We start from the raw sequence: 14,567 nt of genomic DNA, 5'->3' as shown, positions 1-14,567 counted from the left end.
CATCAATTCTACCGAGGAATTTGCGACACAATTGGTTTCATTTAGCATAATTAGAGCCGCTTCTTTGATTTTTTCTTTTTAAAGACTTTTTGTCTTTTTAAAGACATATCACATGCTATAATTTTTTTGTGACGGATGTTCTTGACCTGGGATTGATTTCATGTAATCGAATGAACTATCTTTTAGTAAAGTCGTCCCAGGAACGCAGCTCATAAATATTGGCGATATCATTTTAAAGTCTTCTACTTTAAAATGTATAATATATGTCTGAATTACCAATATAAATGAGTCAGATTAAATAAATTATTAGAAGCATTTTATTACTTAGCAACAACATTTTTGTTTATTTTAGTAGTATTTTGTATTTTGACAAAGAAACCCGATTTGGGCTTCGAAACGTTAATAAAATCATTTTTTGGTAAAATTGTGGCTTATTTCCCATTAAAAGTAATTTGTTATAAAAATGCCACAAGAAAATAGCTTCAGAACAACATTAAAAATTAGGAGATACTAATCTAAACTTCTAGTCTTAATACATGTATGCGATACTTTTTGCGACGAGGGTAACAATGATTGGGAAAAAAGTACAAAACAATGGAGTTGCCCTTTAAGTATTTTCGACCGCTTAACCTACCATAAATCGTTCATATTCCGCCTAGCAAAAATTTATAATACGACTCGACCATGCGCTAAATTTGGTTAGGATGGGTTTAATAGTTTTTGCATAATTTTGAAATTCAGTGTTCCCAAAAAAATTACAAATTTGCGAAATTATGCAGTGACCAAAATAAGTAATTTAAATAGTCTTTTTTTTATCATGCAAAGAAAGGCTCAAGCTTTCAAACGCATTTTGAAAAATTAAAATCGGTCAACGTGGAGAGCCTAGGAAATTATTTTAAGTTGTGATGGTGGTGGTAACCCCTCCGCGCGCCGAGCCAATTCGCTTTTTGATAATTTTTTACTACAATTTTTTTTTTGTAGGAGCAATATCTCCCGAGTTATAAGCGAAAATATGGGCGCAAACATTTTCGATTATTTTCAGATTGTGTTGATAGTCCATTCACTCACGCTTGGTTTGATATGAAAGGACCCCGCAGAAACCTTATGGGAAATGGCTCTCTGTCAAATGCTCTGAAACTTTGGGTTCTGGTAGTCCTTGGTGTGTAGAACAAAAGACCCAATGGGCGCGTAGCTTCAAAAAATCATGGTTTTAAGATATAAGCCTCTGAAGTTATAGGTACAGTGAGGAAGTTTGAGTTGGAATAAATTAATTTTCTCGAGAATGGGCGACTCTGGAGATAAATTACGAATCAGGTCGATTTTTGTTTTTAAATTATATTTTTTTGGAATATATATCATACTAGTGACAGTGACGTCATCCATCTGGACGTGATGACGCAATCGATGATTTTTTTAAATAAGAATAGGGGTCGTGTGATAGCTCATTTGAAAGGTTATTTAATTCACTATTCACTAATATAAACATTAACATAATTATTTATACAGGATGCCAAAAAATTTTTTTGAATTAAATTAATTGAGACAAAAAGAAGAATGTATATAATTTTTTTAATTCGAAATACATTTTACTGTTGTCCAAAAACAGGAAATGTTTATTTGATAAATAAATATTGTTTTTGGCTTAAATTCAATATTAAAGCTACCAGCCACTTGCCTCTTAGCATTTGAACATTTAATTTAAGCAAAAAGCAAATGATTATATTTTTCAAATTAACATTTTTTTCTGTTTTCTGACAGAAGTAAAATGTATTTCGAATTAAATAAATTATATACATTTTACTTTTTGTCTCAATTAATTTAATTCTAAAAAAATTTTGGGTACCCTGTATAAATAATGATGTTAATGTTTATATTATTGAATAGAGAATTTCAAATGAGCTATCACACGACCCCTATTCTGAGTTAAAAAATTATCGATTGCGTCATCACGCCCAGATAGATGAAGTCACTAGTATGATATACAGGGTGTCCCAGACTAATTTAGCAACGCTATATCTCTTAAATGAATAGAGATTTTCGAATGGGACAAAAAGTGATATATTCTACTTGTAATACACAACTTTTACATTTATACAATTTTTACAATTTTAACTATTTATAATGGGAAATAAGCCACAATATTATTAAAAAATGATTTTTTATTAACGTTTCGACGCCCAAATCGGGTGCCGTTGTCAAAATATAAAATACTACTAACATAAACAAAAATGTTGTTGCTTAGTAAAAAAATTCTTCTAATAATTTATTTAATTTGACTCATTTATATCGGCAATTCAGATACATATGATACATTTTAAAGTAGAATACTTTAAAATGATATTGCCAATATTTATGAGTTGCGCTCCTGGGACGACTTTACTGAAAGATAGTTCATTCGATTACATGAAATCAACCCAAACTAAAAAAAAAATGAACTATCTTTGCTTTGTTTTAACAAAATTTCTTAAATATAGGGTAAATTTTATTGCTACAATCTATATTTACAGTTTTTGATATGTGCGTAAATTATAAGGTATTAATACCTTCAGAAAATATCAAATTGTTCAAGTAGACGGGAAGGGGAATTTTTAATATATTAAGATTATCATAAAATTTGTTTATATTTACTGATTTATGTGAACATTCGAGGAGAATATGTAGTAGATCACCTTTCACACTCACAGTTAGGTGACTCTGTGAGACCCAAACTGTACATATGAAGGGGGGTAAGAGCATGATTATTAAAAATTATGATTAAAAATCGACCTGATTCGTAATTTATCTCCAGAGTCGCCCATTCTCGACAAAATGAATTTATTCCAACTCAAACGTCCTCACTGTACCTATAACCTTCAGAGGCTCATATCTTAAAACCATGATTTTTTTGAGCTACGCGCCCATTGAGTCTATTGTTCTACACATCAAGGACTACCAAAATCCAAAGTTTAAGAGCATTTGACAGAGAGCCATTTCCCATAAGGTTTCTGCGGGGTCCTTTGGCATGCATATAGCTAACATGTCAAAAAAAGAAGTGATATTGTGCCGATGTGTGCTTTTGCCCTGGGGTGAAAAAATTTACGTTTAAAATAAGTCCGGAAATGGATAAACTGACTAATTCTAAGCAACCTCTAGTCTATAGTGTTTTTCACTAGGTTAACGCTTTTCAAGATATTTGCGAGTGAGTATGTTCATTAAAAAGATTTTAGATCGGATTTTAGATCGTTTTTAGACGGATTTTCGCAAATAACTCAAAAAGTAAGTATTTTATTGAAAAACATTAGTAGCAGAAATATATCTTATAAGAAAGTGAAAAAAATGATGTATGTATGAGGTCTATTATCTGTATGTATGAGGTATATTTCAACGTGAAATAACCAAAAAATTAACTTTTGGGGGAAACTTATTACAACCTTTTTAAAGTGTTTTATTTTTGTTTCTTCAAAAAGTTTGTAGAATTAAAAGTAAGCAAGTTACGCCCAAAATAAAATAGGTCCTTTTTTTTTGGTGAAAAAATCACCCCCTAATTAACATCCAAAATGAAATTAATCGTTAGCGCTTCACAAGTTACTTTACTTGTGTATGTATTGTTTATATGATCTGTAAGTTTCATCGGTTCAAAGTGCTTATTTTTGAAACGGCTGTAGTTGAAAGGGATTGAACGAGTCACAATCGAGTGTATGCAAATTTTGAACAGCCATATCTTATCCAATTTTTGTCTTACAGTAAAACAAAAAATCAAAATATTCAGAAAAGCCAAACCTACATTTTTTACTATTTGAGATTTTTGGTACCTATAACTAATAATTTATAAGTTATTTTAGAAAAAAAAATATAAAATTAAAAAAAAATTTTTTTAAACCAAATTAAAAAAAAATTTTTCTTCAAAATAAAAAAAAAATTATTTTAAAACCAAATTTAAAAAAAAATAAGCCCTTTGTAACGGTAAAAATCACAGATCATATAAATAATATACAAGTAAAGCAACTTGTGAAGCAAGTTTGTGAAGCAATGATTAATTTCATTTAAAATGCTAATTAGGGGGTGATCTTCCCGATTTTTTTTTACCAAAAAAACGGGACCAACTTTATTTTGAGTGTAACTTGCTTACAACCCAAAAACGTTATAAAGATTTCCCCAAAAGTGCTTAATTTTTTGGTTAATTCATGTTGAAAAATTTGATTTGGAATTTGACGAATGTGAACCTATTTTTCATTAGCTACAACTCTGCTTCTACTGGGTCTAGAGACCTCACACATACATCTTTTTTTTCACTTTTTTATAAGCTATATGTTTGCTAAGAATGTTTTTTTCGATACAATACTTACTTTGTGTTTTTTTGTTGAAAAATGAAACATATTCACTCGAAAAAAACTCTAAAAGTATTGACTTAGTGAAAAACGCTATAGAACAAAAGTTGCTTAGAATTAGCCATTTCATCTACGTCATAACTTATTTTGAAAGTGTATTTTACCCCGGGAAGGGGTGAAACTCACCCCCAGGAGAAAAGCATACATCGGCACAATATCGTTTTTTCTTTGACATGTTAGCTATGTGTATGCCCAATTTCCTGTCAATCCAAGCGGTTCTTTAAAAACCGGAGCAAAATCCGTGAGTTAATGGACTATAAATAAAAGCATTGAGCACAAGGTTTGCGACTGGCACATATCGTGATTATTGGTACAAAGTACATCCTAAAATGGTTCCAGCAAAAAAAATAGACTCCTATGGCAAATGTCCATTACGGGCGGCTTTTCGACAGATGCCGCCTGGACTATACTTAGTATATTAATAACTATTAACTTACCCCCGAAACAAAAGTATTTCCAGTTTCTGATGGAGCCAAATCGATGGCCATGACATCCGAAGAATGTCCATGGAAACTCTGTAGCAACTGTCCAGATTCAACATCCCAAAGGGCACAAGTTGAGTCCCCGCTCCCAGTTAATATCTACAATTTCAAAACAATTATTAATTGTAATAAATTGAGAAAATTGTCATTCCAAAATTCAAAAATAAAAATGTGTACTGATTCAACTGGATGTACAATCCGACAAGCGATAGCTGGCGCGAAAATACACAACGAGAAATACACAATACGAGAAAGTCACCCGCCAAGTCTTCCTTGTCGGCTTGTACTAAAACTAGAATAACCTTCGAATTATAGCGAATCTATATTATAAGCTGGGAAACCACAACTGTGAAACTTCACGACACAATAGGCAAACTTAAAGTGAAAAGAGGAGTTCGACAGGGGGACACCATTTCGCCCAAACTTTTCACAGCTGTCCTTAAATGCGCAATGAAATCATTATCCTGGAATCATAGAGGCATTAATATTGATAGCGAAATATTGACGCACCTTAGATTCGCAGATGACCTCGTTCTGATCACGGATAACATCGTCGAGGCAAAGCATATGCTTGAAGAAAAGCGTATCCCAAATAATAACAAATTTACTGCTTGCACAAAACATCAGAATGTACGACGCCGACATCATAGAAACACATGTTGGTCTGGGCAGATTATCGGAGAATAGGCCATTTTTGGGAAAAGTTATTTACCAGCAATTTTATTGCTGGAATCGAATCTTATGATTGTATATATTAATAATATAGATTTGCAAAGTCCGCACATAGTGTGCTACTTTTTTTATAAACAAAATGACGCCAGAAAATCGTGTTTTTTTTTTCAGTTTTTGCTCTATAATTCCAAAGATTTTAACTTTACACCAAAAACACCCAAATAAAAATTCACCGTAATTAAATTCTGCATAGAGACGTATTTTTCCCGATTTACTTCGACGAAAATTTTCCCCGGAAAATGCGGGTTTTTCCAACAAAATCTTTAATTTTCAACTAAAATTTTAGATAAGTAATTGTTTATCAATAATTAAATAACTTGAAAATATAAAATCTCTTTTCATATAGATTATAATTCCAGAAGCCGACGAAAATTGAATAAACAGTTAAGCAACAATTGAATTGTTAATTAAAAATTTACGGTCGCTATAATAACCACAATAATTAAGATACATAAGAACAACTATGATTTTTGTATAAAAAGACACTGTACCTATCTAATGTACTTTACATAATTGAAATTGGACTATTTAAGCGGCCTCAGGAATATTTTAAAATTGTAAACAATTTTTTGGCTTATAAACAAAAACATTCTTCTTCTTCCTTCTTGTATGTAGGCTTTAAAGCCTGTTTCTTCTTCAATATTATCCTCCTAAATTGTTTAGGTTATCGCACCACCTTTTTCTTGGTCTGCCAATACTTCTTCGTCCATTTGGTGACTTATCTCGTGCTATTCGTACTATCCTATCCTCTGCCATTCTACTAATGTGTTCGTTCCACTCCTGTTTCCGTTTTGTCACCCATCCATTTATGTCTTCTATATTGCATGATCTTCTTATGTTTTCGCTCCTCTCCCTATCCAACAGACTTTTCCCTGATATTCGTCGGAGTATTTTCATCTCTGTTGTTTCTAGTAGTCGTCTCGTTTTAGATGTGTCAGGCCTTGTCTCCGCCGTGTATGTTAATATAGGTCTAATTGCTGCTTTATAGATTCTTGCTTTTGTGTCTTGTCTTAAGTGTTTGTTCTTCCAGATTGTGTCATTAAGAGATCCCGCCGCTTTACTTGCTTTTAAGCTTTGTTGTCGTACTTCCTCTTCAACATCTCCGTAACTGGTTATATCAATTCCCAGATATCTAAACCTTGCTTCCTGCTTTATTATTTTCCCATCAATTTCGATTTTACATCGTAGTGGGTATTTAGATGTTGTCATACATTTGGTTTTTTCTGCTGATATTATCATATTGTATTTCTTGGCTGTTGTATTAAAGATGTGTGTTAATCTTTGGAGATCGTCTTCTGTCTCGGCGATTAATGCGGCGTCGTCTGCATAACACAATACTTTGATTTCTTTATTCCCCATTCTGTAACCACGACCTTTACGTACTGCTTCTATTATTTCGTCCATTATTATATTAAAGAGCAGTGGGCTTAATGAGTCACCTTGTCTGACTCCACTTTGTACTGGTATAAACTGCGTTAGTTTTCCATTTATCTTTGCCTGTATTCGATTATGAAAGTAGATGTTTTCGATGGTTTGTATAATATTGATTGGTATGTTTCTTCCATACAGTAAATGTAAGACGTCTTCGACTTGGATGCGATCGAAAGCCTTTGTCAGGTCTATAAAACATAGATATGCTGGTTTATTGTACTCAATGGCCTTTTCTGTGATTTGTCTCAGTACAAATACGGCGTCTACGCAGGATCTTCCGGATCTGAATCCTTGTTGTTCATCTGATAAAGTTGTTAGTTTATTGATTTTGTTGGTTAGGACTTTTGTGGTTAGCTTAAGTGCGGTGTTTAGTAGATTTATACCTCTATAATTGTTGGGGTCTTCTTTGTCTCCTTTTTTGAACATTGGTATCATTATGCTGTTTCTCCATGCGTCTGGTATCTTGCAGTGCAATATTAGTTTTTGTATAAGTTTTGTCATCTCTAGGGTTATACTTTCTCCTCCGTATTTTAGAAGCTCGTTGGTTATTCCGTCTGGTCCTGGTGACTTCCTATTTTTGAGTGAATTTATGGCTACCCCTACTTCCTGAAAACTGATTTCTGATTAAACAAAAACATCTCAGGAAATATTAAATTAAATTAAATCATGAAAACGGTATTGGAAATAAAGCTACAGGACGCTTCTTTCAAAAGAAAAAACGTGTAATTGTGATGAGTGGTTCCTGAGATACAACCGGTCAAAGTTGACCGGAATTTACGGCAAAGATATAAACAATAGGATCATAATTTTCGAACCATCACGTTTTTATTTTGGTCCTCTTTCTCCACACCAATTTTCATATCTTTAAACTACTCATATCATAACATATATTATTATAATAAAAACTATCGATATTACGAGTGAAAATTAGCAAAAATAGCAAAATTCCAATAAAAAATTAGGTTGGAGAAAATGTAATCTCAAAGTTCAAAATCGGTATAAGTTAAAAAATGCATTTTCTCGGCTTCCCATGGAGCAATTTTCTTCATTCTTTTTTTTTGTTCCCAAGTAACTCGAGTAGAGCCATCTAACTATCGCATTATTAAATGTCAAAGTTGTTTTTGTTTTGTGATAATAAATTAATTTATTTATTATAACAAAATTTTTTAATTTGTTTAAGTAAAGATTGTTTAAACAATTATACAGCTTTCAAATGAGAATATTTGTGTTTTTAACGTTAAAAGGTACGCTTGTAGTAAGTTTATCTAAAAAAGTCTACAACTGGAAAAAATATGTAGTTTTCTTTTCTTATAAATAAATTAATCTATTATAACAAAACAAAAGCAAGTTTGACATTTAATAATGCGTTAGTTAGATGGCTCTAGTCGAGTTACTTGGGAACAAAAAAAGAATGAAGAAAATTGCTCCATTTTCTCCAACTTAATTTTTGATTGGAATTTTGCTATTTTTGGCAATTTTCACGCGTAATATCGATAGTTTTTATTATAATAATATATGTTATGAGTATTTTAAAGATATAAAAGTTGGTGCGGAGAAAAAGCACAAAAATAAAAAGGCTATGGTTCGAAAATTATGATCCTATTGTTTATATCTTTGCCGTAAATGCCGGTCAACTTTGACCGGTTGTATCTCAGGAACCACTCATCACAATTAAACGTTTTTTTCTTTTGAAAGAAGCGTCCTGTAGCTTTATTTCCAATACCGTTTTCATGATTTAATTTAATTTAATATTTCATGATTTAATAAGTATAGTATATTAGATAGGTACAGTGTCTTTTTATACAAAAATCATAGTTATTCTTATGTATCATAATTATTGTGGTTATTATAAAAACCGTAAATTTTTAATTAACAATTCAATTGTTGCTAAACTGTTCATTCAATTTTCATCGGCTTCTGGAATTATAATCTATACGAAAAGAGCTTTTATATTACCAAGTTATTTAATTATTGATAAACAATTACTTATCTAAAATTTAAGTTGAAAATTATAGATTTTGTTGGAAAAACTCGCATTTTTCGGGGAAAATTTTCGTCGAAGTAAATCGGGAAAAACACGTCTCTAAGCAGAATTTAATTACGATGAATTTTTATTTGGGTGTTTGTGGTGTAAAGTTAAAATCTTTAGAGTTATAGAGCAAAAATAAAAAAAACACGATTTTCGGGGGCCATTTTGTTTGTACAAAAAATAGCACACTATCTGCGGACTTTGCAAACCTATATTATTAATATATACAATCATAAAATTCGATTCCAGCAATAAAATTGCTGGTAAATAACTTTTCCTTGTATTTTGCTAATTAGCCCAGAGTATGTGTATAAATACCTTGGTCGTAAGATACAAATTGGAAAGAACTAAACGCACGAGATACAGCGCAGAATAGGTTTGGGTTGGGCTGTCTGTCTGAAGAGAAAAGTGTATGAACAGTGAACAGTGTGTATTGGCGGTGATAACATTCGGAGCAGAGGGCGTAATATTAACGAAAAGGACAGCAGAGAATCTAAGAGTGACCCAGAGGGCCATGGAGAGGGTCATGCTAGGAATTACAAGGAGAGGCAGAGTACCAAATAACACCCTCAGGCAAAGAACAAAGATCAAAGACATAGTAGAACATGTAGCAAAAAAAGGAATGGAGATGTGCAGTTCATGTGGCAAGAACACCGAAAGACAGGTGGGCTAGAAGATTATTGGAATGGCGAAGGGCGGGCAGACAAACAAAGCAGAGGTCGACCACCAACGCACTGGAGTGACGATGTAAGGAGAACTGCCGGGAACTGGATGATGGTAGCTGACAGGGAGACACTTAAAGAAGGCCTAAGTTAAGCAGTGGATGATAACGGCTAGATGATGATGATATTATAAGCAGAGACTAAAAATGCGCATTAATGAGCACACATCAGAAGAAATAAAAAGAAGTTGGGTATTTGTGTTGGTAAGAAGAAACAGTTGGAATAAAGGTCAATGGAACGACGATTAACAACATTAAGTATGAGAACGATACTGTTATATTAGCAGACAGTAAAAAAAGATGAACAAGATAGTTGAGTACAGAGAATAATATGGACTATCAACGAACATCCACAAAATTAAATTTATGAGAATATTCGTCTTCTTATACATAAAATATATTAGGTCTTATATATTATGATTATTCAGATTTAAATAATACAGTCTCACCCCCTCTAAATGAAAGATATGGAAAATTCAGTCATCCCAGATATCTACGGTATCAAAAGGATTGAGCTCTGTAAATGCACTTTTAGTTTAAGAGCTAGTGAACCCTCCGACTAACGGTCGTCCTGTAAGGCTAGAAATTTGTCTAGTGATAATTCATAGCACACCAAGGCTAAAAACCATGACCTGGCAGGCCTCAGCGGTGCACGTGTATCTACCAGGTAAATCGAAAAGTGCAAATTTAGGGGGTAAAATAAACTTTCTCCTGTAAGGTTTAAATTTAAGTATGTGTTTGAGTAAGTCATTTAGAAGAAATGTGTACAATGACAGGCGATTCTGAAGAGCATAAGACCTTGCCAGGCGAGGGGAAAGATTAGGGGTTTTTCCTAAAATTATTCTTTTTGCATCGAACAATTTTTTTTATGTTTTTTGAATCATTCCAAACAGAAAAGGTCTTTAGTGATTTTTCTCTTAAGTTAATAGTTTTTTTATAAAAGCGATTGAAAATTTTGAAAATTGCGAAATCGGCCATGTTTAACCCTAAATCGGACATTTATCTAAAAATTTCAATGTTAACAAAGGTACGCAGATATTCTTTAAACATTGATTGATGAAATTCCGAAGAGTTTTTTGCAATAAAATATCGAAAACCCCTTTGTTTTTTTAATTGCTGATCAAGCGGGTGCGACACTAGTATAAGTGAGTTTTGTCTGGTAACAAAATATGATTTTCTATTAAGCGAAGCATTCTTTGAGTTTTCCTTAGTTTACAGTAAGAACTTTAATCTTTATATTATTTGCATTTATAGATCACCTGACTCTTCCGTGGAACTATTTTTTCAGAACCTGCTTAATTTGTTAGATGACCTGCCCCATAAAAGCAGAAAAATTTTATGCGGGGACTTTAACATTAATTATGCTGCTGCTTGTGCTACACAAATATCCCTGGTCAACATATTTGAATCGTATGGTCTAACAATGCACATTGATTCTCCTACAAGGATTACAAAAACTTCATCTACCATAATTGATTATATTGTCTCAGATTTCTCACCCCGTGATGTCTGCTCTACAACTGTTAATGCGGGGCTATCTGATCATGAAGCGGTTTATACGAAGTTTAACATCTTTAGCAAGCACTCTTCGAAAACTCGACGTTTAGGCAGGATTTTTTCCGCTCGGAATATTCGTAAATTCCAAAATTTATGCTTAACCTCTGAGTGGCCCTTTCCTTCTATGAACCTCGATAATAATTTCAGTGACTTTTTGAATAAGCTTGTCTGTATCTTCAATAAAGCATTTCCTTTAATCACAATTAAGCCAAAACATCACAAACCCTGGACTACCAAAGGTGTCCGCATATCAGCCAAAAATATGCGTTCACTACTGTATATCAAGAAATTTACTACCAACGTCTCTGTTACTGAATATATCACCAAGTACAGGGCGATCTATTTAAAACTTATAAAATCAGCTAAAAAATTGTACTATCAAAATCGTCTGAGAAGCTCTAAAAGTGTTGCAAAAGAAACTTGGTCCATAATAAACGATCTTCGTAATAAAACTCACACAGCTCAAACATTTTCCCTTCCAGACCCAGAAAATCTAAATGAATACTTTGTTAATGTGAGTAAAAATATAACATCAACTATTGTGTCACAACAAGATCCCATTTCCTATCTCCCTAATTCAGGAAAGGTCTCGAATTCATTCTTTATAAGACCGGTTGATAAATCTGAACTGATTCAGACAATCAATAATATCAAAAGCAAATCTTCGTGTAGTACCGATGGACTATCCATAAAAATTTTCTCAAATCTCCCAGACAGTGTGTTGGGAGTCCTCATCTCTCTAATTAATGATTCTTTTGAGAAAGGTAAATTTCCAGAGTGCCTAAAGACGGCCATCATTATTCCTCTTCATAAGGGTGGTGAAAAATCAAATGCCTGCAATTATAGACCTATTGCATTACTACCGGTACTCTCCAAAATTATTGAGAGACTCATAAAAGCCCGACTTATGTCCTTTCTCGTTGATAACAATATTTTATCACAAAATCAGTTCGGCTTTTTAAATAATAAATGTACCACAGATGCCATGTTTTCTGTACTACATGAGGTTTATCAAGCATTAAACAATAATCTGCACACTGCCACTGTTTTTTGTGATTATGCCAAAGCTTTTGATTGTGTGAATCACGACATTTTGATAAAAAAACTAGATTTCTACGGAATTCGAGGTATTTCTTCGAACTGGTTTCAATCTTACTTGGATAATAGGAAACAACTGGTTAGAGCAAATGATACAGACTCTAGTCTCAAAAATGTTGTATGTGGGGTACCACAAGGTTCAGTATTGGGTCCTCTACTTTTCCTTATCTTTATTAATGACATCACTAGCTTAAAAATCGATGGCAAAGTTTTTCTTTTTGCTGATGATACCAGTATCACTTGGAGCAACTCAAATATCGCAACTCTTCATGCTACTATAACTTCTGATCTACTTACAATAAAATCTTGGTCCGATTCAAATTTACTCTCTTTTAATGTAGATAAAACAGTAGCATTGTCCTATAAAGGAGCTCTTCAACCCTTACCTCTTCATAACAGCCAGATCAGTATCGTTGATTCTGTAAAGTTTCTTGGTATTTTTTTAGATAGCAATCTGAAATGGTCCCTTCATATTGATGTGTTAAGCAAGAAACTATCCTCAGCTTGCTTTGCAATAAGATCTGTTTCAAAGGAAATGAATTTAGCCTCTTCCAAAATAACATATTTTTCTTTGTTCGAGTCACATCTTCGATATGGTCTCCCTTTTTGGGGTTCTGGTACGGCTGCCCAATCTGATGTTATTTTTAAATTACAAAAAAGAGCAATAAGATATCTGTTTGGCCTCAGAAGAACAACACATTGCAGAAGCTACTTCAAAGATCACAGGATTCTAACACTACCTTCTTTATATATTTTAGAAACTGTTTGCTTAATTCGTAAACATCTACATGTCTTTCCAGCAAGACCTAGACATGACTATTCCACCAGAAATTCTACCTTTGACATCTATTTACCGATCCCGTCCAGTGAGTTAGTAAAGAAATCTATATTATATTCTGCGAAAAAACTTTACAACCATCTCCCTCTACAACTTAAATCTGCAACATCTTTCTCCAAGTTCCGTAAAATGACTAAAGCCTATTTATCTGAAAGACCATATTATTCAACAGCAGAGTTTCTTAACCAATAACTAAGAAAGTACAGTGTTCTTATTTATAAGTATAATCTTAATCTATATTTGAGTGTCATATGCAGCAGCTTAACTTAACTTATTAAATTTCTTAAGGTAGATTATGCAATTTGCAAATTTTTTTTTTAAATTTTGCAATAGGTTGTTACTGTTTTTTTTTGTTTATCTTCATTATTTTTATTTATGTAGACGATTTATATCATTTTAGTAAATTGTATTTGTTATTTGTTATTGTTCTTATTTTTATGATTCTTGTAAGCTTTGTCTATAAAATTGTTAAATTTTTCATGACAATAAAGCATATTTCTATTCTATTCTATTCTATTGAGGACATTTGAGTTTGCATAAATTCATTATCTCGAGAATGGGCAAATTTCAAGAGAAATCCTCAGACAGGTCGATTTTTATTTTTGAATTAGGACTTTTTGGCATATATATAATACTAGTGACGTCATCCATCTGGGCGTGATAACGTAATCGATGATTTTTTTAAATAAGAGTAGGGGTTGTGTGATAGCTCATTTGAAAGGTTATTTAATTCTCTATTCAGTAATATAAACATTAACATAATTATTTATACAGGGTGTACAAAAAAAATTTTCTTCTATTTGTCAAATTTAATCAAAGTTAATTTAATAAAAAAAATTTTTTTTGTACACCCTGTATAAATAATTATGTTAATGTTTATATTAGTGAATAGAGAATTAAGTAACCTTTCAAATGAGCTATCACACAACCCCTACTCTTATTTAAAAAAATCATCGATTACGTCATCACGCCCAGATGGATGACGTCACTAGTATTATATATATGCCAAAAAGTCCTAATTCAAAAATAAAAATCAACCTGTCTGAGGATTTCTCTTGAAATTTGCCCATTCTCGAGATAATTAATTTATGCAAACTCAAACGTCCTCACTTATACTACAGTGACGCATCCGCTTGATTAGCAATTAAAAAAACAAAGGGGGTTTCGATATTTTATTGCAAATAACTCTTCTAGATTTCATCAATCAATGTTTAAAGAATATCTACCTACCTTGGCAACTTTGAATTTTTTAGATAAATGTCCGATTTAGGGTTAAAAATAGTTGATTTCGCAATTTTAAAAATTTTCAATC

General features: G+C 32.4%; 1 protein-coding gene across 1 annotated transcript in view; it reads right to left on the bottom strand.

Moving 5' to 3' along the window:
• Positions 1-14,567, bottom strand: part of LOC126883271 (guanine nucleotide-binding protein subunit beta-5) — an 84,436-nt gene that overhangs the window by 56,261 nt on the left and 13,608 nt on the right. The window contains exon 5 of the mRNA XM_050648601.1: positions 4,805-4,948. Within this exon, the coding sequence (XP_050504558.1) occupies positions 4,805-4,948 (144 nt within the window). The remainder of the gene's footprint in view (positions 1-4,804; positions 4,949-14,567) is intronic.

This window comes from Diabrotica virgifera, chromosome 4 (genome assembly GCF_917563875.1).
Source record: "Diabrotica virgifera virgifera chromosome 4, PGI_DIABVI_V3a".
Classification (NCBI taxonomy): Eukaryota; Metazoa; Arthropoda; class Insecta; order Coleoptera; family Chrysomelidae; genus Diabrotica; species Diabrotica virgifera.
Note: the sequence above shows the minus strand (reverse complement) of the source record. Positions and strands in the feature narration are given on the sequence as shown.